At 45.1% G+C, this 26,116-nt stretch overlaps 2 protein-coding genes across 2 annotated transcripts in view; one reads left to right on the top strand and one right to left on the bottom strand.

Annotated features, from left to right (window-relative positions):
• The window catches only part of rbpjl (recombination signal binding protein for immunoglobulin kappa J region-like), a 75,832-nt gene that overhangs the window by 44,981 nt on the left and 4,735 nt on the right, over positions 1-26,116 (bottom strand). Inside the window, exon 2 of the mRNA XM_070894905.1 lies at positions 12,648-12,822. Coding sequence (XP_070751006.1) covers positions 12,648-12,822 — 175 coding nt within the window. The remainder of the gene's footprint in view (positions 1-12,647; positions 12,823-26,116) is intronic.
• Positions 12,380-26,116, top strand: part of matn4 (matrilin 4) — an 88,697-nt gene continuing 74,960 nt past the window's right edge. Inside the window, exon 1 of the mRNA XM_070894904.1 lies at positions 12,380-12,751. The gene's annotated coding sequence lies outside the window, so the exon portion shown is untranslated. The remainder of the gene's footprint in view (positions 12,752-26,116) is intronic.

Here is a 26,116-nt window from a genome sequence, read left to right as displayed (position 1 = left end):
TATTCACTCACTATTTGCCAATGACAGTAATGCCAAATCATATATCTTACTGGAGCCCCAGTTGGAGAAATGCTCCAACACGCTGTGCAGGACACAACTCCCCGACCTGCTGAGATCTTGCTTCCACATAAAGAAAGACTTGCATTTATATAGCGCCTATCGCGACCACTGGACATCTCAAAGCACTTTACAGCCAATGAAGTATTATTTGAAGTGTAGTCACTGTTGTAATGTAGGAAGTGCGGCAGCCAATTTGTACACAGCAAGTTCCCACAAACAGCAACGTGATAATGACCAGATAATCTGTTTTTGTTATGTTGATTGAGGGATAAATATTGGCCCCAGGACACCAGGGATAACTCCCCTGCTCTTCTTCGAAATAGTGCCATGGGATATTTTATTTCCACCTGAGAGAGCAGACGGGGCCTCGGTTTAGCATCTCGTCTGAAAGACGGCACCTCCAACAGTGCAGCACCCCCTCAGCACTGCACTGGAGCGTCAGCCTAGATTGTATGTTCACGTCCCTGGAATGGGGCTGGAAATACCAGTAGGAGAGAGGAGGAACTGTGCAGCCACACAGCGGGTGGAATCCCAGCCCAGCCACACAGCAGGATGAGCCAGGAGGGAGTCCTCAGCACCAGGCCTAATGTAGTCATCTTTAGCGCTTAATTTAGAGGCAGATGTCACCAGGGAAACCCTGTAAATCCCACGGCAACATAAAAGGAACAGAGTCTCGGTGTAATTGCTCCGTGTCCCATTTTTCCTGGCCTGTGCACCTAGGAAATAGGCATTCCTTGGCGGCAGAGGTCAGGGAAATCAGCCCCGATATTTTTTTCTTGAACGTACATTAATTATAAGCCTCCCTGATAAAGTGCGACATCCCCACTGACACCTGGGAGTCCCTGGCCCAAGACCGCCCTAAGTGGAGAAAGTGCATCCGAGAGGGCGCTGAGCACCTCGAGTCTCAACACCGAGAGCATGCAGAAATCAAGTGCAGGCTGCGGAAAGAGCTTGCGGCAAACCAGACTCCCCACCCACCCCTCCCCTCAACAACTATCTGTCCCACCTATGACAGAGTCTGTGGCTCTCGTATTTCACTGTTCAGCCACCAAAGAACTCTCTTCAGGAGTGGAAGCAAGACTTTCCTCGATTCTGAGGGACTGCCTATGATGATACATGAGAGAGCTTGTCTTTGTGGAGACAGTTTTAAGCAGTCTGCTGTGCACAGTTCATTCAGAAATCACCCAGAGATTAGGGTGTTCAGAGAAGGTTCACTCAGTTGATTCCTGAAATGATGGGGTTGACTTATGAAGAAAGGTTGAGCAGGTTGGGCCTATACTCATTGGAGTTTAGAAGAATGAGAGGTGATCTTATTGAAACATATAAGATACTGAGGGGGCTCGACAGGGTGAATGCAGCGAGGATGTTTCCCCTCGTGGGGGAAATCTAGAACTAGGGGGCATAGTTTCAGAATATTTAGAACTGAGATGAGAAGAAATTTCTTCTCTCAGAGGGTCGTAAATCTGTGGAATTCGCTGCCCCAGAGAGCTCTGGAGGCTGGGTCATTGAATATATTTAAGGTGGAGATAGGCAGATTTTTGAGCGATAAGGGAATAAAGGGCTATGGGGAGCGGGCAGGGAAGTGGAGCTGAGCCCAAGATCAGATCAGCCATGATTGTATTAAATAGCGGAGCAGGCTCAAGGGGTCAAATGGTCTACTCCAGCTCCTATTTCTTATGTTCTTATGATGTAGTGTTCCTAGTTACCCATGAGATAGCGTATCTCACTGCTTACTGGGCCATATTCTCTGTACTGAAATAATAATAATAATAAATTTTATTCATATAGCGCCTTTAACATAGTAAAATGCCCCAAGGCACTTCACAGCAGTGTTATAAGACAAAACAGATACATTTGACACCGAGCCACAAAAGAAGAAATTAAGGCAGATGACCAAAAGCTTGGTTGAAGAGGTAGGTTTTAAGGAGTATCTTAAAGGAGGAAAGATAGGTAGAGAGGTCTAGGGAAGGAGTACCAGAGTTTGGGCCCAGGCAACTGAAGGCATGGCCACCAATGTTGAACAGTTGTCATGAGGGATGTTCAAGAGGGCAGAATTTGCGGAACGCAGACATCTTGTGGGGTTGTGAGGCTGAAAAAGATTACAGAGATAGGGAGGGGGCGAGGCCATGGAGTGATTTATAAACAAGGATGAGAATTTTGAAATCAAGGCCCTGTTTAACCGGGAGCCAATGCAGGTCAGAAAGCACAGTGGTGATGGGTGTTTGTGACTTAGGACACGGGTTGCCGAGTTTTGAATCACCTCAAGTTTACGTAGGGTAGAATGTGGGAGGCCAGCCAGGAGTGAGTTGGAGTAATCAAGTCTAGAGATAACAAAGGCATGGATGAGGGTTTCAATGAAAGGTATGCAATGCATTGGAACTCTTGTACAGAAAATCTTTCCAAACAAGAATGTATTCCGGTATCGAGAGCCTCGCTCCATCCGTCAGCTCCTGGTTGGTTAGGTGCCACTGGCTGTCAGTTTGATGAAAGAAATATCACGTTCCATTACAGCGACCCATCAGATATCCTAAACATGGTTCTGCATTCTTGACACTAATCCAGGGAGTCTGCGATATAATGGGCAGGGATACATCATCAACTCCTCCTGGGTTTGAACTTTACCTGCTCCCAACTGACCACTGTGTTGAAATAAAATCATAGCATCATAGAATGATGCAGCACAGAAGGAGGCCATTCCGCCCATCGTGTCTGTGCCGGCTCTGTGAAAGAGTGATCCAATTAGTCCCACTCCTCCCTGCTCTTTCCCCATAGCCCTTCAAATGTTTTCCCCTTCAAGCATTTATCCAATTCACTTTTGAAAGTTACCATTGAATTTGCTTCCTTTCAGGCAGCGTGTTCCAGATCATAACTTGCTCGGTAACAACTGTGTTTGTGAGGACTGCCCACTTCCAACTGCTGAACTGGAATGATTGCTTTTTAAACATGCAATTAAGACATCCGTGGATAACGTTGGAATTGGGAGCCTAGCTCGTTTGTTTTACATTCATTGAGATTTACTAAATTTACCAGAGCTTGTTTAAATCACGCTCTGTGGCTCCAAGGTCATTTGTGACTCAACATTTGTAAGTAGTCCAAGAAGCCAATCTTCATGTTTGAGCCTTGACAGTGAGTGGAATGGATTCTTCAACCGTGGGGGAGGGGGAGAAGATCAGCTTCACAGCCAAATCTTGGTCCTGACTCACATACAGCACTTTCCTGCAGGAGATCGCTGGCTAGAGATCGGGGGTGAGATCTGATGGTGATTGGGAATGGAAAGCGATCGGGAAGGGATAACGATCGGGAGCAGGAATGGATAACATAGAAACATAGAAACATAGAAACAGAAAATAGGTGCAGGAGTAGGCCATTCGGCCCTTCGAGCCTGCACCACCATTCAATAAGATCATGGCTGATCATTCCCTCAGTACCCTTTTCCTGCTTTCTCGCCATACCCCTTGATCTCTTTAGCCATAAGGGCCATATCTAACTCCCTCTTGAATATATCCAATGGACTGGCATTAACAACTCTCTGCAGCAGGGAATTCCACAGGTTAACAACTCTCTGAGTGAAGAAGTTTCTCCTCATCTCAGTCCTAAATGGCCAACCCCTTATCCTAAGACTGTGTCTCCTGGATCTGGACTTCCCCAACATCGAGAACATTCTTCCCGCATCTAACCTGTCCAGTCCCATCAGAATCTTATATGTTTATATGAGATCCCCTCTCATCCTTCGAAACTTCAGTGAATAAAGGCCCAGTTGATCCAGTCTCTCCTCATATGTCAGTCCTGCCATCCTGGGAATCAGTCTGGTGAACCTTCGCTGCACTCCCTCAATAGCAAGAACGTCTTTCCTCAGATTAGGAGACCAAAACTGAACACAATATTCCAGGTGAGGCCTCACCAAGGCTCTGTACAACTGCAGTAAGACCTCCCTGCTCCTATACTCAAATCCCCTAGCTATGAAGGCCAACATACCATTTGCCTTCTTCACCACCTGCTGTACCTGCATGCCAACTTTCAATGACTGATGAACCATGATACCCAGGTCTCGTTGTACCTCCCCTTTTGCTAATCTGCCGCCATTCAGATAATATTCTGCCTTCGTGTTTTTGCCCCCAAAATGGATAACCTCACATTTATCCACATTATACTGCATCTGTCATGCATTTGCCCAATCACCTAACCGGTCCAAGTCACCCTGCAACCTCTTAGCGTCCTCCTCACAGCATACACTGCCACCCAGTTTAGTGTTATCTGCAAACTTAGAGATATTACACTCAATTCCTTCATCTAAATCGTTAATGTATATTGTAAAGAGCTGGGGTCCCAGCACTGAGCCCTGCGGCACTCCACTAGTCACTGCCTGCCATTCTGAAAAGGACCCGTTTATCCCGACTCTCTGCTTCCTGTCTGCCAACCAGTTCTCTATCCATGTCAGTACATTACCCCCAATACCATGCGCTTTGATTTTGCACACAATCTCTTGTGCGGGACCTTGTCAAAAGCCTTTCGAAAGTCCAAATACACCACATCCACTGGTTCTCCCTTGTCCACTCTGCTAGTTACATCCTCAAAAAATTCCAGAAGGTTCGTCAAGCATGATTTCCCTTTCATTAAATCCATGCTGACTTGGACCGATCCTGTCACTGCTTTCCAAATGCGCTGCTATTTCATCCTTAATGATTGATTCCAACATTTTCCCCACTACTGATGGCAGGCTAACCCGGTCTATAATTACCCGTTTTCTCTCTCCCTCCTTTTTTAAAAAGTGGTGTTACATTAGCTACCCTCCAGTCCATAGGAACTGATCCAGAATCGATAGACTGTTGGAAAATGATCATCAATGCATCCACTATTTCTAGGGCCACTTCCTTAAGTACTCTGGGATACAGACTATCAGGCCCACCGTGGATTTAACAGCCTTCAATCCCATCAATTTCCCTAACACAATTTCCCACCTAATAAGGATATCCTTCAGTTCCTTCTTCTCACTAGACCCAATTGGGAAGGGACAGAGATCAGGAGTGGAAATGGATAATGACTTGTATTCTTTTATTTATTCGCTGGGTGTGGACACTGGTGAGGTTTGATTTATCTCTGTGTTGGCAGGGATGTAATTTACTCCACATAATCACTGTGAACATCAAAGGCAATAACCATTGGGATCAGGATTGAGAATGAACATAAGAAATAGGAGCAGGAGTAGACCGTACGGCCCCTCGAGCCTGTTCCGCCATTCAATAAGGCCATGGCTGATCTGATCCTGGCCTCAACACTTTCCTGCCCGCTCCCCGTAACCCTTGACGATTGAGGTGAGGAGTGGCAACAAATAGCGATTGGGAAGGGACAGAGGTCAGGAATGGGAATGGAAGATTTTGGGAAGAAATAGCAATCGGCACTGGATGATCATCCTAACCGAGTGGAGCCGAGGCAATACACAGCAACCTCACTGGCCTTCCCTGCTGCCCGAGATTAGCAAACTCGTCCCGGACTAGCAACTGAACCTTGAAACTTCTTCATCTGTAAGGCATCCAACACTGGGGGAGGGGGGAGACATGCAGCAGTGAGTCACTAAATTAATATGAATACTTAGGCTCCTTATAAATAACTTGAAATTAACAACTTGAACAAGGCTGATGTTGACTACCTCAATACCAGCGTGCAGAAGCCCAGTGTGTGTGGGTTTTATGTCTGTGCAGTGGGCACCAGTTTATTTGAAACTTTTTAAGAATTATTTATTTTGAGTCTTAAACTTCAAAACTGCAGCAGTGTTATCGCCGTGAGTCACTCCCGAAATAAACTGTAATTTGGGGCTTGAGCTGACTTGGTCTGTTATACGATCCTGAATCAAAGGAGGTGAGTCCAGACTTCAGTTGTGGGCACGAAAAAACTAATCCCTCGCACGCACCGTGGCTGGATGCTGACAGTATATAACAGCAACAACTTTTATTTATCTATCACCTTTTCCCCACATTACAGCAGTGACTACACTTCAAAAGTACTTTATTGGCTGTAAAGCGCTTTGGGACGTCTGGTGGTCATAAAAGGCGCTATATAAATGCAAGTCTTTCTTCCTTCATTTCACGAATTAATACATCCCAAGGCGCTTCACAGGAGCGTTATCAACATTTGACACCGAGCCAGGTCAGGAGATATTAAGGCTGGTGACCAAAAGCTTGGTCAAAGAGGTAGGTTTAGGGAGCACCTTAAAGGAGAAGAGAAGGGTAGAGAGGTTCGTGGAAGGAATTCCAGAGCTTAGGGCCTTGGCAGCTGAATAATATATGTGGGAATATCCTACTCCCAATCTTTCTTGTCTCTATTTTATTGATACTATGATGACGATACAACTCTCCGACAACACTGTGTTCATCCTGCTCTGGCCTCTCACGCCTCCCCGCTTCATTCGCCCCCCCCGCCATTGGTGGCCGTGCCTTCAGCCGCCTAAGCTCTGGTATTCCCTCCTTAAACCTCTCATCCTTGAACATCCTCATTAAAACCTGCCACTTTCACCAAGCTTTTTGTCACCATTCCTAATATCTCCTTCTTTGAGTCGGTGTCATTGTTTGTCTGATAACGCTCCAGTGAAGCACCCTGGGACATTTTCCTACATTAAAAGGCGCTATATAAATGCATTGTTATTGTTGTTTTCTGGACTTTCCTCTCTGGCTCCTTCTTATCACCATTGTGGAAACTCATCCTTCTCCTTACATTCTCACTATGTTGAAATTAAGATCTCACAATGTTGCCTAATGTCTCCTGTCACACTGTCTCCTAATGCTGCTATCACTTTCAAGGACCTCAGAACTGCAAAGTTCCTTACTTGGAATCAGAGAATGATGCAGCCCATCGTGCCCGTGCCGGCTCTTTTGTAGAGCTACACTTTTCAACCTTGGTGATGGCCTGTATCTTTTGTAATGTATGCCCCAGTGAGCATGCTCACAGGCTGATTGAGCTGTCGAGCTGTGAGTGGTTTAGCCAGTCATGTGGTGTTCACAAGACTCAATAAAACTCCAGCCAGTTGAGTCTTGATCATCCACGATGAGGCAGGTGGTTGTGAGCCTGGTGGATGAACTGGTAATGTGTAGTGTGATTGTTAAACCATCGCTAATAAACCAACTAGTTCGTGATAGCAATGTGTTGCTATGAACCCATGAAGCAAATACATTACACTTTTATCTAAGTTTCCTATTAATAAAAACATCTGATGCATACTAGATTTTTCTAGGTTCTGATGCTTGGCTCCTTCTACACCCAGAAACCAGCTCTTTACCTTCAGGTCTCCTGTCTATTCTTTTATTTAGTCTCTAGATGCGGGTGACACTGGCAGGGCTGCATTTATTCCTGTGTTGTCAGAGATGACATTTTCTCCACATAAACACTGGGACGATCATGGTCTTGGCCCCTGGCACAAACTCTGTACCCTGGCCTCCGACCCCACCCCGGCCATATTCACAACACCGGTGACCTACTCAACTCTGAGCTGAGCTTCCAACCCCATGCTCTCTAAAATAAAAACAGAAAATGCTTCAAACACTCAGCATCACCAAGGTTGAAAAGTGTAGCTCTACCAAAGAGCCAGCACAGGCACGGCGGGCTGCATCATTCTCTGATTCCAAGTAAGGAACTTTACAGTTTTGAGGTCCTTGAAAATGATAGCAGCATCGGTGGAGAGAGAAACAGAGTTAACGTTTCAGGTCGCTGACCCTTCGTCAGAACTGGAAAAAGTTGGAGATGTAACATTCTTAAGCAAGTATAGGAGCAGGGAAAGGAGGGAGGGGAGGAAAGAACAAAAGGGAAGGTCAGTGAAAAGGTGGAAGGCAGAAGGGATTAAGAGTCAAAAAGGGATGATGTTACAAGGCAAAAGGAGACGGTAATGGGGCAAGTTAAGAAACAAAAGATGGGTCTAGATAGGGTGTTTATGGGAATAGCAGAATTAACAGCTGCCATGGGAATAAAAAATAGGGGCAAAGGTTATGGTCTGAAATTGTTGAACTCGATGTTGAGTCCTGTCATGTATCCAAACATGTTTACTGTTTGTACTATTACATATGATGTGCCACCAGAGGGCACTACTATGGGAAACTTGTACACCAGCTGTATGGGTCACTAAGGTGTGCCACCAGAGGGCACTGCAGCAGGAGACTTGTAGGTTACCTGTACAGGTGTGCCAGGCCTAGTATAAAAGGCAGGCCACCAGGTGTGATCCTCACTCTGGAGTTACATTAAATGGACTAAGGTCACTACAGTTCAAGTACAATACATTGCCTCGTGGAGTCATTATCAGAGCATCTGAAGACATAACAAGTCCAGAAGGCTGTAAAGTGCCTAAACGAAAGATGAGGTCTGTTCCTCAAGTTTACGTTGAGCTTCATTGGAACAGTGTAGGAGGCCGAGGATGGAGAGATCAGAATGGAAGTGGAGCAAAGAATTAAAGTGACAGGCGACCGGAAGCACAGGGTCACCCTTACGGACGGAACAGAGCTGTCACCCAATCTGCGTTTGGTGACCCCAGTGTAGAGGAGACCTTGCTCTCTACCTGCCCAATACCTCTTTCCTTGGTATGGCCTCCATTTTTTCCCCTCACACCTCTGCGAATCACCTTGGATAATTTTTCTACGTTAAAGGCGTTATATAAATCCAGTTTGGTGCTGGCTATCTCTAGTTGCCCTGAGAAGGTGATGGTGAACATCGTGAATGGTTTTGATAAGAGTAAATAAGGAGTAACCGTTTCCAGTGGCAGAAGGGTCAGTGACCAGAGGGCACAGATTTAAGGTAATTGGCAAAAGAGCCAGAGGGGAGATGAAGAGAACATGTTTCACGCAGCAAGTTGTTAGAATTAGTGGCAGCAGATTCAACAGTAACTTTCAAAGAGGAATTGGATAAATAGTTGAAGGGGAGAAAATTGCAGGGCTATGGGGGAAAGAGCAAGGGGTGGGACTAATTGGATCGCTCTTTCAAGAGCCGGCACAGGCACGATGGGCCGAATGGCCTCCTTCCGTGCTGTAACATTCTATGATACCTAATGCAGACCAACCTCTGTTGGCATTCTCTCTCTCTCTCTCTATCTCTCTCACAGATCGTAACATCAGTAAAATAATATTCAATTTATTTTCAATGATTTTTCATATATCAGCACCTCCTAATATTATCAGTGTCTCACACTTCGCTGTCAAGCATTTTTTATCACCTATATATTTTCTCACAAATGCACCATGGTGGTATAAAGGTACATGTGAGACTGTAAAAAGCCTTCATTTGAAAGATTCTGACTTAGATTTACATTCGACGCTGTTTCAAAGTGCTTTGTTTATTTAATAAATGTCAGGGGCAGCTCAATACCTCAAGTGAATTAATGCAGAATATATCTGCCGCGCTGCTTTAATAACTAATTTAAATGGAGAAAGGTGGATACCTTCGGGCAGTTTACAAGCCATTAATTCATACTTTATGGCCAGGATTTATTTTTGCTTCTGCTCTTGCCAACCCATAATTTGCCAGCCATTAAAGGCAGCAAGTGGAAAGCCACAGACTGGCGAGTGCAGAGGTGGAAAACCCCAGCCTTTACGTCTCCCGATCTGCACAGGAAGATCCCAAGTGACGGTCCTGGCCTTCCTCCGTGTTGCAGCCAAACCTCTCAACTACACATCTCCAGTGAGCCATCTGGAGCAACACAGCAAAGAAAGAAAGAGAGACTTGCATTTATATAGCGCCTTTCACGACCACCAGACATCCCAAAGCTTTACAGCCAATTAAATACTTTTGAAGTGTAGTCATTGTTGTAATGTGGGAAATTCTGCAGCCAATTTGCACACAGCAAGCTCCCACAAACAGCAATGTGATAATGACCAGATAATCTGTTTTAGTTATGTTGATTGAGGGATAAATATTGGCCAGGACACCGGGGATAACGCCCCTGCTGTTCTTCGAAATAGTGCTATGGGATCTGAGAGAGCAGATGGGGCCTCAGTTTAACATTTCATCTGAAAGATGGCAGCTCCGACAGTGCAGCACTCCCTCAGCACTGCACTGGAGTGTCAGCCTAGATTTAGGTGCTCAGGTCCCAGGAGTGGGACTTGAACCCACAACCTTCTGACTCAGAGGTGAATCTCTGAGCCACAGTGACACTACCAGTGGGGAGATCTGTCTCGAAGATCAGAGGTCCGCGATGGTGCCGGGGATTCGGAACCATAGAGTACAAAGGGGCAGAAATCTGTCTCGAGCGAGAGCGCAAAATGGGAGGTATTGCCTTGGCCACCCGATATCCAGTTTTAATGACTTCATGCATCAGCTGTGGCTCAGTGAGTAGCACTCTCGACTCTGAGTCAGAAGGTCATTGGTTCAAATCCCACTCTGGGAACCTGAGCGCAAAAATCTAGGCCGATACTCCCAGTGCAGTGCTGAGGGGGCACTGCACTGTCAGAGGTGCTGAGACATTAAACGAAAGCTGCGTCTGCCCTCTCAGATTATCTGGCCATTTATCTCATTGCTGTTTGCTGTGCACGAATTGGCTTACCCATTTCCTACATTACAACAGTGATGGCACTTAGAATCATAGAATGGTTACAGCACGGAAGGAGGCCATTCGGCCTGTCGAGCCTGTGCTGGCTCTCTGCACGAGCACCTCAGCCAATCCCACAGCCCTGCAATTTTATTTCCTTCAGGTTCATATCCAACTCCCTTTTGAAAGCCATGATTGAGTCTGCCTCCACCACCCTCTCAGGCCGTGCATTCTAGATCCTAGCCAGTCACTTCTGGGGGGGCCTTATTCAAACAAAAACAGGTCAAAAACAGAAAAGCAAAACAGGTCTTTCAGCAGCTGAAAGACAAAAGCTAGGTTAATATTCCATCGCCATGTTAGGATCCTTGCAAGAGAAAGAAAGACTTGCATTTATATAGCGCCTTTCACGACCACCGGACGATTCAAAGCGCTTTACAGCCAATGAAGTACTTTTTGGAGTGTAGTCACTGTTGTAATGTGGGAAACGCGGCAGCCAACTTGCGCACAGCAAGCTCCCACAAACAACAACATGATAATGACCAGGTAATCTGTTTTAGTGATGTCGCTTGAGGGATAAATATTGGCCACAGGACACTGGGGATAACTCCCCTGCTCTTCTTCGAAATAGTGCCACGGGATCTTTTATGCCCACCTGAGGGGTTTAACGTCTCATCCGAAAGACGACACACCTCCGACTGTGCAGCACTCCCTCAGCACTGCACTGGGAGTGTCAGCCTGGATTGTTGTGCTCAAGTGGGACTTGAACCCACAACCTCCTGACTCAGAGGCGAGGGTGCTGCCCACTGAGCCATGGCTGATACAGTAAGGACTAACCTGCCTCGTGTTGTTTTTTCAAATTCTAGAGACTCACCATCCTAGGAGAAAGATCTCATCTAAAGGAGGATTCCCTCATTGGGTGGCGGGGGGCTCTCTAGTTGAAAGTCTGGGGTGGGGGAGTGGAAGGGTTACGATTTCTGAACTAGTGCTCCCAGTGAGACCACCTCTCCCGGGAGCCCAGCAACAAGGAATCAGCTGTCTGCTGGGAACACAGCGGGCGGAGAGACACCCTAACCAACTGATAAACAATCGGCGTCGCTAACACATTGGAGATTGTGTATTTTCGAGCTTTTAATTTCCTTTTAATGTGTTCTTCTTGCAGAAAAAAAGTCCTTTAACTCTACCTCCCACCACGTCGACTTAACTCGCGAAAGAACTTTTCATTTGTCAACACCCAGATTGGGCACAAAAAAAAATCTTCCAAAACTGTTTTGATACAATAACATTGATGCAAAATTCAGAAAATAATATTCCAAACATTTCTTAAACTCAATTGGAGTGCATTTGCAACATGTATAAATTCTGCAGGATTAATTCTGCACTGCAAGCTATAATTAAATTACATTCTCCAACAACAGAAAGAAGTTTGGTACTTTTCCCCATGTGTAAACTTTAGTTTTTTTTTTAAATAGCCAATAAATGAATGCCATTCATTGTCGCCCGCAAAGCAATTCCCTTGAGAAATATTTCAGTACAGAATATATCTATATTCGGTTTTAATATCTGCTTTGCAGTCCGTTGCCCCCCAGTGCAAGTTTCATTTCTGCGGCCAGATTTCTGTGTTGCTGAATCTCTGCAAAATAAAAATCCTAGACGGTGTCTAACTTTCTTCGAGTGGGATTTCAATCGTACAATTCATCCCAACTCCCTCTGATCCCTGACCCTTGCAGCATTCCAGAGGGAGTGGTTTATTTACCCCGGGTCGAGGCAATGTATTAAAAACCTGCCCCACATTCCTACCCTGCTTACTCCGAGACAAGAACACATCCCGAAGATTTATTTGGGTGCTTCAGATAGGAGAGAGAGAGAGAGAGAGTTTTTGTCTCCGACTGTTCATTCACAGAACCCCCCCCCCGGTTGACAGTGCTGCGTTCGTGGCTATCTTCCCTGTCCATTCATTCATTGCATTTCCAAAGACCACCAGGATATCTCTGAGCATTTGTGTGTGTGTGTTATTTTAATATTTATTGAAGAGGGCTTGAAGCAGGCACCCCTGCCTATTTCTATATATACATACATATTATTCTCTTACCTGTGCCACAAGTCTGCCCGGGGGAACTTGCTCTCGCTCTCCGCCTCTCGCCGCGGCTCGATCGGGATTCTTCGCCGTCCTTCATCGCTCTCAGCCCGGATCAGGTGAGTGTGAGCTCCCGCTGGGGAGCAGAAGAGCCCAGGCAGCTCCTCTCGCTCTCTGCTCGAAGCATCTGCTAGGTGTAAGGGGAAAGGAGCGAGATTTGTTTTTAATTACTGCATTATGATCTGAAAGTAATATTGGATTCAGATTGTTTGGGGGAAGGGTGGGGGGGGGCAGAGAAACTTTAAATCCGATTTAATTTCCTAGCACACGCAAAGATTGCCAATTATTGCAAGTGAAAGTGCCCTTAAGTATTATTAGATTGGGCTCCAAAGAAGGTGAGGGACACAGGCTGAAGACAACCTATACAACTCTTAAACAAGTCACGCCTCTGTTTTGGACATTGTTACTGGTGGTCCCCACCAACAGAATCACCTTGAAAGCGTGCAGTGTTTCATTTGGTTTTGAAGCATCGGTGTGGGCGGCTATGTGCTCCGAACATTTAAACAGGAGTAAAGATAAGTGGAACTGGAATGGGAAAGTGTGCCCGTAAGCTGCGTCTCCCTCCCCAGTGCCACTGACTGTATGGGTGAGACCGAGCCCGGGGTTAGATTATCACTAATTGTTCTCAGCATTTATTTTTTTAGAAAGGGATTAAACATTCGGAACATTCTGTACTAATAATTCACACCAGCCACTCCTGGTTATTTATAGTAAGGATTTGCTTGCAGGAATATAAGAAAGACTTGCATTTATATAGTGTCTTTCATAACCTCAGGATGCCCCAAAGCACTTTACAGCCAATGAATACTTGCTTTGAAGTGTAGTCACTGTTGTAATGTACGAAACACAGCAAGCCCATGTGTGCACAGCAAGCTCCCACAAACAGCACTGTGATAATGACCCAGACAATCTGTTTTTGTTATGTTGATTGAGGGATAAATATTGGCCAGGACACCAAGGAGAACTCCCCTGCTCTTCTTCGAAATAGTGCTGTGGGATCTTTTACATCCAGCTGAGAGAGCAGACGGGAGCCTCGGTTTAACGTCTCATCCGAAAGACGGCACCTCCGACAATGCAGTACTCCCTCAGCACTGCACTGGGAGTGTCAGCCTGGATTTTTGTGCTCAAGTCTCTGGAGTGGGACCTGAACCCACAGCCTCCTGACCCACTGTGCCACTGACTGACACTGACATTTACATATGTAAATGAATATATTTTATCATAGTTTCACACTGGTTTGCAGATTGTTGCATTTATTGTTCATTTTGCTTTCGTGATATCTCAGTCTGTTGACATAGCTGCATATACTGTTATATTGGTGTTGGATGCTTCAGAATCCGGTGATGATGGACAAGGGATTGCACAGGAACTATAAATCTCCTGCCAATGATACCGGGGCTAAAAGAGTTAAATTATGAGGTCAAATTGCATGGACTATGCTTGTGTTCCCTTGGATATAGAAGATTAAGAGGTGATCTAATTGAGGTGTTGATAAAGATTGAAGGATTTGATGGGGTAGATAGAGAAACTATTTCCTCTGGTGGGGCAGCCCAGAACCTTAAAATTAGAGCTAGGCTATTCAGGGGTGATGGACTGAATGGCCTTCCGCGCTCTATGATTCTATGAATTTCAAAGCTGTGTAGAGCTTTAAACTGGCAATAAGTGGGCCCCACCAACTTGCCTAACAATTAATTTTAAACGGGTATGTCTGTGGATATTTGTACTGACCCTGTGATATTTTAAAATGAAAGTGAGCAACAGCCTTCCCCTCGCTTTCCCCACCCCTGACCCCTGTCCCTTCACACCATTAAGATCAAAATTGCAAAACCTTCAATGTTACAACATTCAGTACCTGTGGAAGAATCCTCGCCACAATTTCCAAATTGTTTCAGGCTCTGATTGTGGTAACTGTTTCAAGTGCAGTCACAAAGCTTCCATTCATCTCAAGGGGCTTTCGAACTGCACACTGCATACGAACTTTGGAATCGGCAGACCTGTTTTAAATGTTTTCCTTAGGAGGGAGACTGGCTGGCTTAATTTTTTTTTTGTCAAACTCAGCATTTTTGCTGCGGAACTATGTTTTTTCCACACTGCAGCTACTCTATGGCAAAGACTGTGTCGCTGTAACTCTTCCACGGCCACTCGATACTTTATCCTCCAATTTAAAAAGGGTAATTCGAGTCAGCACATAGAATAATACAGCATTGAAGGAGGCATTTCGGCCTACAGTGCCAGTGCCAGTTCTCTGAAAGACCTATTCAATGAGTTCCACTCCCCCTGCTCTTTCCCCGTAGCCCTGCAAATTTTTACTTTTAAAGTATTTATCCAATTGCCTTTTGAAAGTTACCATTGAATATCTTTCCACCGCCCTTTCAGGTAGTGCGTTCCAGATCACAACAACTCGCTGCATAAAAAAGATTTCTCCTCTCTCCCCCCTCTGGTTCTTTTGACGATTATCTTCAGTCTGTGTCCTCTGCTTACCGACCCTCCTGCCACTGGAAACCGTTTCCCTTTATTTATTTGATCAAAATCCGAATGATTTTGAACACCTCGATTAAATCTCTCTGCTCTGCAGAGAACAATCCCTAGTTTCTCCAGTCTCTCCGCGTAACTGAGGTCCCTCATCCCTGGTACCATTCTAGTAAATCTCTTCAACACTCTCTCCAAAACCTTGACATCTCTTCCTAAAGTGCGGTGGACACAATACTCCAGCTGAGGCCTAACCACTGACTTATAAAAGTTTAGCATAACTTTCTTGCTTTTATATAAGAGTATAAGAAATAGGAGCAGGAGTAGGCCATTTGGCCCCTCGAGCCTTCTCCGCCATTCAATAAGATCATGGCTGATCTGATCTTGGCCTCGACTCCACTTCCCTGACCGCTCCCCATAACCTTTGACTCCCTTATCGTTCAAAAAAAATTATTGCGTTCAACTCCCTCCATAGCCACCCTAACTCTCCAGCCCTCCTCCCCTCACAATATCTGCACTCCTCCAATGCAGGCTCAAGTCTCTGGAGTGGGGCTTGAATCCACAACCCTCTGGCATCAGAGGCAAGGGTGCTGCCCACTGAGCCATGGCTGACACATAGCCATATGCCCTGCCTCTGGTTGTAATAGGATGGGATGCCCTGAAAGCTGATAGCCAGGGGGTTGTCAGGCAGAATACGTGAACCATGTAACAAGGTACCACTGACTGTTTATAACTGGATTAATGTATAAGGCTGTGAGGGAGTGGTCCTGACAGTTTTGATGGTCAGCTCACCATCATCTTGTATGGTGTTTTGCAGCTCTTGCCATATTGCAATTGGAGCAAGGAGCACGTTCCCTCACACCATTGTGGGGTATGGGGTGGGAGTAGGCTAGGGGCCAACCCTATACTTGCAAGATGAAAGTCATGCAAGGAGCAATATTTATCAGCAAGTGAGAATCCTTTAAATAAAGAAAGACTTGCATTTATATAGCGCTTTGCCCAACCTCAGGATGTCCCAAAGCGCTTTACAGCCAATGAAGTACTTTTTTTGCGTGTAGTCACTGTTGTAATGTGGGAAATGCGGCAGCCAATTTGTGCACAGCAAGCTCCCGCACACAGCAATGTGATCATGATCAGATAATCTGTTTCACTGATGTCGATTGAGGGGTAAATATTGGCCCCAGGACACCGGGGATAACTCCCCTGCTCTTCTTCAAAATAGCACGAAGGGATTCTTTTACGTCCACCTGAGAGGGCAGACGGGGCCTCGGTTTAACATGTCATCGGAAAGACGGCACCTCCGACAGTGCAGCGCTCCCTCAGCACTGCACTGGGAGTGTCAGCCTAGGCAGTGAATCGAGAGGCAGTAAAGGGAGAGTTAGTTCCTTTCAATTGGTGTAAAGTAGAATGGCACTGCAGGAGGCAGACTTAATTTTAAAATAAAATAAAAGGTCACAGCAGTGGATACACTGTCAGTAGTGCAAAGCAAAAGCAACAGAAGACCACCTCTTGTAGATCGCTTTGCAAACATAGAGAGAGACTGACGTCAGCAGCATTATGTTGCACTCTCTGTGCCAGCTCACTAAAACAAATGGGGCATCACTACTGTGCTTCTGTAGTTCGAGGTGACAGGATGGACAGCTCAGTGACTTCAGATCGCACTTGCTTCTCTTAACTATGGATAACCGAAATCCTGTATATCTGTGGGTGTTCATGAACATCAAGAATACCCCAGTGTTTAAAATCATCTGTTACGTTGGGAGTCTTGGTGAATGTATTCACATTTCTAGTGTGGATCAAGTGTTCCATCCAATATCCAAGAGTTCTTTTTTTTATAAATCCAGATGTCATGTTAACCATAAGTCAGTCATGCTATTTATGAAGAGTTCAACCAGCCTTTTAAGGTCATAAGAACTTAAGAAATAGGAGCAGGAGTAGGCCATAGGGCCCTTCGAATCTGCTCCGCCATTCAATGAGATCATGGCTGATCTTTGACCTCAACTCCACTTTCCCGCCCGATCTCCATATCCCTTGATTCCCTTAAAGTCCAAAAATCTACCTATCACAGCCTTGAATATACTCAATGACTCAGCATCCACAGCACATTGCGGTAGAGAATTCTAAAGGTGCACAACTCTGAATGAAGAACTACCTCCTTATCTCAGTCTTAAATGATTGTCCCTTTATCCTGAGACTGTGCCCCCTGGTTCTAGGTTCTCCAGCCAGGGGAAACAAGCTCTCAGCATCTAACCTGTCAATCCCTCTCAGAATCTTATATGTTTCAATGAGATCACCTCCCATTCTTCTACACTCCGGAGAGGATAGGCCCAATCTACTCAATCACATTGACCATCTGTGACCTTACTGAGTATCTAAGTGTTGTGTCAAGCCTTGGTCATTTGCATGGACGCATTGAATATCTGAAGTTGGTTGAGTAGAATCATAAAATCATAGAAATTTAAAGCACAGAAAGAGGTCATTCGGCCCATCGTGTCCATACTGGCCGAAAAAGAGCTACCCAGCCTAATCCCACTTTCCAGCTCTTGGTTCGTAGCCCTGCAGGTTACGGCACTTCAAGTGCATATCCAAGTACTTTTTAAATGTGGTGAGGGTTTCTGCCTCTACCACCCTTTCAGGCAGTGAGTTCCAGATCCCCACCACCCTCCAGGTGAAAACATTTCCCCTCCAATTACTATAAACCTCCTCCCAATGACTTTAAATCTACCGCCCCCCCCCCCCCCCCCTGGTTATTGACCCTTCTTCTAAAGGAAATAGGTCCTTCATATCCACTCTAGGCCCCTTATAATTTTATACACCTCAATCAGGTCTCCCCTCAACCTCCTCTGTTCCAAAGAAAACAACCCCAGCCTATCCAATCTTTGCTCATTGCTAAAATTCTCCAGTCCTGGCAACATACTCGTTAATCTCCTCTGTACCCTCTCTAGTGCAATCGCATCTTTCCTGTAATGTGGTGACCAGAACTGCACGCAGTACTCTAGCTGTGGCCTAACTAGTGTTTTATACAGTTCAAGCATGATCTCCCTGCTCTTATAATCTATGCCTCGGTTAATAAAGTCAAGTATCTCGTACCTGAAAAATGTTTCACCATCTCTGGTCCTTATTGGCATCATGCACTACAGCTGAAGAGCTGAGGAAGGAGTATTTGATCCTTGTGTTGAGTTGGTGAGTTTAGGTTTTGCATGAACTATTCAAGAATGGTATCAATTTTGTGTTGAATTGCTACTGGTTTAGATAGACACAGAGGAAGCATAAAGAATATCTTGCAGATGGCACAGGTCAGCTTGTGAATGGGTTTAGTGGGTGGATGTGTTTTATCGGACTTAGAGTCAGTGGAAGATGAAATCACCGTGGGTACATCTCGGGTCATGTTGACTATCTAGCGATCTGTTTGCTATTAGAAGTGGATTGCATCAAGTTGCTTGTTCCTTGGTCATTTTAGATTTGTGTCAGAGTCTGGTTCGGTATCATGCCAGATCAGAGATAATAAGAATTGTCTTCTTAGGGTTCTGAAAAGCAGTATGAGATATCTGAGATAGTATTTGTCCCTCAGGAGAGACTTGGTAGCTACAATGTAGCTGACCTACACTGGCTCCCGGCCCGGCAACGCCTCGATTTTAAAATTCTCATCCTTGTTTTCAAGTCGATCCATGGCCATGCCCCTCCCTATCTCTGTACCCTCCTCCAGCGCTACAACGCTCCAAGATTGCTGCACTCCTCCAAATCTGGCCTCTTGTGCATCTCCGATTTTCTTCACCCTACCATCGCCAGCAGTGCGTTCAGTTGCCTGGGCCCAAAGCTTTGGAAATTTCCTGCCGAAAGCTCTCTGCCTCTCTACCTCTCTTTTCCTTTAAGACACTCCTTAAAACCTACCTCTTTGACCAAGCTTTTGCTCACTTGTCTCCTTATGTAACCTGGTGTCAATTTTCGTCCCATAACGCTCCTGTGAAGCGGCTTGGGATGTTTTACTACGTTAAAGGCGCTATATAAATGCAAGTTATTATTGTTGCATCAGGGCGAAGTTGGCTATCTTTAAGTAACATTGAATTATAAGAGTGAGATTTGTGTGAGATATTTGATCTGGGTTTCTTGGGAATGTGATAACTTTTGATTATTTCACGGCCCTTGTCATGAAATCATTTGAAGAGTTTCTCACGTGGGTGAAGATGACAAGAGTTTTGAGTGTGAAGTTACAGTTCTTTATAGATTCTAAATGTTACCTGGGTGATGACAGTCCTGCGTATGCTATGCTAAACCAATATTTGACATCACATGTTAACAGCAATAACAATATGGTAAATTACTGATTTTTTTTAAATCCCAATATTTATCAAATTTTGCAAGATGGGCTCTGGGCAGTTAACAACAAAAGGGCATTCTACTTTAAAAGGCGATCTACTCCAATTAGACATGTAAATGCTATTCATGGACCCATCCAGTGCATTCCTCCTTAATCACCTTTAAAGCCCGTCAGTGCCAAAAGCAGATATAAGAATTTAATTAAATTCTGTTTCATTTTCTCCAAGAAAATACCGTGAACTAAAAGGTACCCGAAATCCGTTCCTTGCTCTAATGCTATATTAACCAAGGAACGAATAATCATTGCTGGCGGGGCCCGATGGGTGCACCATTTAGAAAGATGCGCGACATGGTTTCCAAAAACTGAAACGGCTCCTATTCATTTCTCGAGAAATCTGTTCTATAAAGAGAAATATCCATCCGAGATTGCCGATGGCAAAATGTATTCCTATCTAATGCATAATGAAGCCTGTATTAACATTTTATGAGTCTAGAAACTGTTCGCAGAAAAACCCTGAAGCTGTCATATGATTTTTCTTCTTGCACTATTTAGATGGTAATGTTAACCCTCTTAAAATGAACAGCCATTTCTAGCTGGTTCACTGAGCCATGGTACCTGGGCACTAAGATATATACCAGGCCCTTCCCTATACCCCCACACAACCTCCCCCATGTGTTTTACTGGGGGGCCCTTAGCTTAGGAATTATTATTATGCCCTATGAATGAATTAACATTGCAAAAAGGCATTTTTCTATTCAATCTCAGGATGTGGGCATTGCTGGCAAGGCTGGCATTTATTGCCCAACACTGCTTGAGAAGGTGGTGGTGAGCCGCCGCCTTGAACTGCTGCAGTCCGTGTGGTGAAGGTGCTCCCACAGTGCTGTTAGGGAGGGAGTTCCAGGATTTTGACCCAGCGACGATGAAGGAACAGCCGATATGTGTCCAAGTCAGGATGGTGTGTGAGACCTGGAGGGGAACTTGCAGGTGAAGGTGCTCCCATGCACCTGCTGCCCTTGTCCTTCGAGGTGGTGGAGTTTGGGAGGTGCTGCCGAAGAAGCCTTGGCGAGTTGCGCCAATGCATCCTGTGGATAGTACACACTGCAGCCACGGTGCGCCGGTGATGGAGGGAGTGAAGGTTCTACCACTATAGGCTGGGAATTTCCTCTGGGTTCTCCCGGTCAGCCGCTGTAACGGCGGAAGATCGGCAGAAACCCTGTTTACCGGTGTTTCTGGTGGCCGAAGGAAATTCGCAGCGATACTGTTTGACAGTTTTACATTCCCAATACAGCATTATTTGGCTTCCCAGAAGTTCTCTAGATTGTTTCATTGATGACATTATAAGATATCATCTATATGTTATTTATACACCAATGTCTGACCAATACACAATAGCATCCACTCGAACAGTTTCACCTAAAGGGGAGGGAAGCTTCACATTTGAAACATAAACTGAGAATTTTGAAACATTTATAATACTAGTTATTCACCTGTGGCATTTCACACAAGGAATCCACTTGCACTCTAACTCGCACCAAGTCCCGCTCACCCATCACCCCTGTGCTCGCTGACCTACATTGGCTCCCGGTTAAGCAACGCTTCGATTTCAAAATTTTCATCCTAGTTTTCAAATCTTTCTGTGGCCCTCGCCCCTCCCTATCTCTGTAATCTCCCCCTCCCCCCCCCCCCCCAAAAAAGATGTTTGCGCTCCTCTAATTCTGCCCTCTTGAGAGTCTCTGATTATAATCGCTCACCCATTGAAGGCTGTGTCTTCTCTTGCCTCGGCCCTAAGTTCTGGAATTCCCTCCCTAACCCTCTCCGCCTCTCTTTCCTCCTTCAAGACGCTCCTTTAAAACATACCTCTTTGATCAAGCTTTTGGTCACCTGCGCTAATTTCTCCTTATGTGGCTCGGTGTCAAATTTTTTGCCTCATAATATTTCTGTAAAGCACCTTGGGTTGTATCACTACGTTAAAGGCGCTATATAAATGCAAGTTGTTGTTGTGTAATAGTCTACAGGTGAAGTGGGGTTAGAAGCCGGGAGGATAATTGGATCAAAACACACAGATGTAATTCAGTCCCAATATTAAAGTCACGAAATCTATCCTTATTTTTATACTCCAGCATTCTAAATTCCTATATCCATACTAGTGACATAAACTTGTCACGTGGTAATTATAATCCGGTGGCACTGCAGCACCTCCACTGGAGGAGTGTGGAATCACAGGTTGGCATGCTTACACAGACAATTCCTTTATAAAAAGGCAAAATACTGCGGATGCTGGAATCTAAATTAAAACCGAAAATGCTGGAAATCTCAGCGGGAAAGGTCGTCGAACTGAAACATTACCTCTGCTTTTCTCTCCACAGATGCTGCCTGACCCACTGAGATTTCCAGCATTTTCTGTTTTTATTTCTCTTATAAATGTGGACATTGGAATTTATAATGCTGGAGTTGACAGATGTAACATTTTTAATATGTCATAGACACATACATACAAATATAAGCTGTCAATAGTTTTTTCAAAGTCTATAACATCAAGGTTGCCTCTAGACTTGACTATTCCAACTCACTCCTGGCTGGCCTCCCACATTCTACCCTACGTAAACTTGAGGACATCCAAAACTCGGCTGCCCATGTCCTAACTCACACCAAGTCACGATCACCCATCACGCCTGTGCTCGCTGACCTACATTGTCCCCCAGTTAAACAACGCCTCAATTTCAAAATTCTCATCCTTGTTTACAAATCACCCCGTGGCCTTGCCCCTCCCTATCTCTATAATCTTTTTCAGCCTCACAACCCCCCGAGATGTCTGCGCTCCTCAAATTCTGCCCTCTTGAACAACCCTCATTATAATCGCTCAATCATCAATGGACGTGCCTTCAGCTGCCTGGGCCCTAAGCTCTGAAACTCCCTCCCTAAACCTCTCCGCCTCTCTATCCTCCTTTAAGACGCTCCTTAAAACCTACCTCTTTAAGCAAGCTTTTGGTCACCTGCCCTAATTTCGGCTTATGTGGCTTCGAATTTTTTGTCTCGTAATACGCCTGTGAATTGCCTTGGGATGTTTCACTACATTAAAGGCGCTATATAAATACAAGTTGTTGTTGCTGTGTAATCTACAGGTGAAGTGGGGTTAGAAGCCAGGAGGATAATTGGACCAATTTTTATATTCCTTACTTTTATATTCCATTATAAATTCCTATATCCATGTTTGTGACATAGACTTGCCATATGGTCATTATAACCTGGTGATGCTGCAGCACCTCCACTGGTGGAGTGTGGAATCACACCTTGGCATGCTGACACATGCTTCCCTTATAAATGTGGACATTGGAATTTATAATGCTGGAGTTGACAGATGTAACATTTTTAATATGATATACAGTATAAATAGAAGCTTTCAATATTTGTTTCAAAGTCCAAAACACCCAGGGTAATTTTATTTTAAAGAAGCATTATCTCTGGCGGCTGAGGGGGCTACAAGCAAGTTGGAACAACCAGGCAGGTCCTTCTCCCTAACTTACTGTAAAATCTATTGCGTTGTTTGCTCAACAACAACGTTGCCAGGAGGATTGATACAGCACCGTTTACACCGTGGGAACATCCCCAAGGCGCATCACAGGAGCATTATCAAACAAAATTTAACACCGAGCCACATAATGTGATATTCAGACAGATGCTTGGTCAGAGAGGTAGGTTTTAAGGAGCGTCTTAAAGGAGGAGAGAGAGGCGGAGTGGTTTAGGGAGGGAATTCCAGAGCTTGGGGCCTCAGCCACTGAAGGCATGGCTGCTGATGGTAGAGCGATTATAATCAGAGACACGCAAGGGGCCAGATTTGGAGAATCTCGAAGGGTTGTAAGGTTGGAGAAGGTTACAGTGATAGGGAGAGGTGAGGCCATGGAGGGATTTGAAAACAAGGGTAAGAATTTTGAAATCGAGGTGTTACTGAACTGGGAGCCGATGTAGGTCAGTGAGTACAGGGATGGTGGGTGAGCGGGACTTAGTGCGAATTAGGACACGGCCAGCAGAGTTTTGGATGAGCTCAAGTTTATGTCGGGTGGAAGATGGGAGTCTGGCCCGAGGCAACAAAGGCAGAGATGAGGGTTTCAGCAGATGAGCTGAGGCAGGGGCGGAGTTACGGGGTTTGAAGTAAGGGTGGTGGTGGAGCGGGTATGTGGTCGGAAGCTCACCTCGGGGTCAAGTACGACCCCGAGGTTGCGAAGGGTCTGGTTCAGCCTCAGACCGCTGCCAGCGAGAGGGATGGAGTCGGTGGTTGGGGAACAGCGTTTGTGGTGGGGACCGAAGGCAATGATTTCAGTTTTCCCAATATTTAGTGGGAAGAAATCTCTGCACATCCAGTACTGCAAACAGTGCAACAATTCAAAGACAGTGAAGGGGTCGCGAGAGGTTACGATGAGGTAAGGTTGGGTGTCATCAGTGTACATGTGGAATATGCTCAGCAGAGAGAGAATTTGTTCTGCAGCAGAAACCAATTGCTAAACATGTCTTTTCCCGGAGTCCAGATGGAATTGTGCCTGAACTTTGAAACATCTTTTTTGGCAGACAGAAGTGTGAGGTGATTATGTTATTTTATCACCATTACTTCATTGTGTGCTTTTCCATTTTCAAACTTGGTAAAGCACATTACACAGAAGTTTCCCATTTGACAATACTGCAAACGCTATGCCCTAGCTCCATGGGTAGCACCCTCACCTCTGACTCAGAAGTTGTGGGTTTAAATCCCACTCCAGGAACTTTGAGCACAAAAAATTAGTCTGGCACTCCAGTGCAGTGCTGAGGGAGCGCTGCACTGTCGGTAATTAAACCGAGACCCCCATCTGCCCCATCAGGTAGACGTGAAAGATCTCACAGCACTATTTTGAATAAGAGCAGAAGGAGATATCTCTGGTATCCTGTGCAATATTTATCCTCAATCAACATCACTAAAACAGATTATCTGGTCATTACCACATTGGTGTTTCTGGGAGCTTGCTGTGCGTGAATTGGCCGCCGCATTTCCCACATTACAACAGTGACTACACTCCAAAAGTACTTCATTACCTGTAAAGCGCTTTGGGACATCCAATGATTGTGAAAGGCGCTATATAAATGCAAGCCTTTCTTTCTTTTTATCTATATTCTAATGCTCTTCACATATCTCTGGATTATTTGTTGTAAAAATAAAATAATTATTTTGTTCTTGCAATTTTTGTTCTTCGGTGTTTAAGTCAGGATGAGTGTTTAGGATTGGACAGTGAGTGTGGCACAGTGTGCTTCAGTGAGGTTTGGATTATAGGTTCCAATCAAACCATTGCTGCAGGGTTTGTGTAAGGGAACATTTCACTGCCTGTCCAAACAGTAACGTATTTTCTATCTGGTTCTAATCTACTCCTGCGTGTTCCATAAATATAATTTAGATCAGGGATATGTCACTGAGCCCAAAGGTTTCAACACTATTATTATAGAGCTAATAATTCACCTACACCAAGAGGAGATTAATCATTATAGAAAACAGAAAGTGCTTGAAACTATACTGTGCACAGTTCTAGTCTCCATATTATAAAAAGGGTATAGAGGCACTGGAGAAGGTGCAAAAAAGATTTACAAGGATGCTGCCAGACTGAGAGGTTATACCTGAGCTGGGGCTCTTTTCTCTAGAAAAGAGGCTGAGGGGTGACCTGATCTAGCTTTAAAATTATGAAGGGGTTTGACAACTGTAGAGAAGATATTTCCACTTATGGGGGAGACCAGAACTCGGGGCCATAAATATAAGACAGTTACGAATAAATCCCATAGGGAATTCAGGAGACTGGTGAGAATGTGGAACTCGCTACCACAGGGAGTGGTTGAGGCGAATAGTGTTATGTCCCGATGTTGGGGAAGTCCAGAACCAGGGGTCACAGTCTAAGGATAAGGGGTAGGCCATTTAGGACCGAGATGAGGAGAAACTTCTTCACTCAGAGAATTGTGAACCTGTGGAATTCTCTACCACAGAAAGTTGTTGAGGCCAGTTCGTTAGATATATTCAAAAGGGAGTTAGATGTGGTCCTAATGGCTAAAGGGATTAAGGGGTATGGAGAGAAAGCAGGAATGGGGTACTGAAGTGAATGATCTGCCATGATCATATTGAATGGTGATGCAGGCTCGAAGGGCCGAATGGCCTACTCCTGCACCTATTTTCTATGTTTCAGAATAACTCCACAAGACTGTATACTGTAAGCTCAAACTGTTGTGACCTTGGTCTCTTTAATGTAACTCCAGAGTCAGGAAGCAGCATGGTAGACTGCCTTTTATACCTGCTTGCCCAGGGTGTGCAGGTGACCCTTGGGTCTCCAACAGGTGCGCCCCCCTGGTGGCAAGTCTTACACAATTGTAAATTTTACATACATAACAAATAGTATCGATGCATTTAAGGGGAAGCTGGATAAACACATGAGGGAGAAAGGAATAGAAGGCTATGTTGATGGGGTGAGATGGAGAGGGGTGGGAGGAGGCTGGTATGGATCAGCTAGGCCAAATGTCTGCTTTTGTGCTGTAAATACTGGGTAAAACAGAGAAAGACCATCAGTTGTTGACTAAAGGTGAATTTTGTGGGCGGAGTTATGATGAAGTCTGTCCCAAACCAACCTTTTGTCAG

This window comes from Pristiophorus japonicus, chromosome 12 (genome assembly GCF_044704955.1).
Source record: "Pristiophorus japonicus isolate sPriJap1 chromosome 12, sPriJap1.hap1, whole genome shotgun sequence".
In the NCBI taxonomy this organism is placed as follows: Eukaryota; Metazoa; Chordata; class Chondrichthyes; family Pristiophoridae; genus Pristiophorus; species Pristiophorus japonicus.
This window is presented reverse-complemented; position numbering and strand designations above follow the sequence as displayed.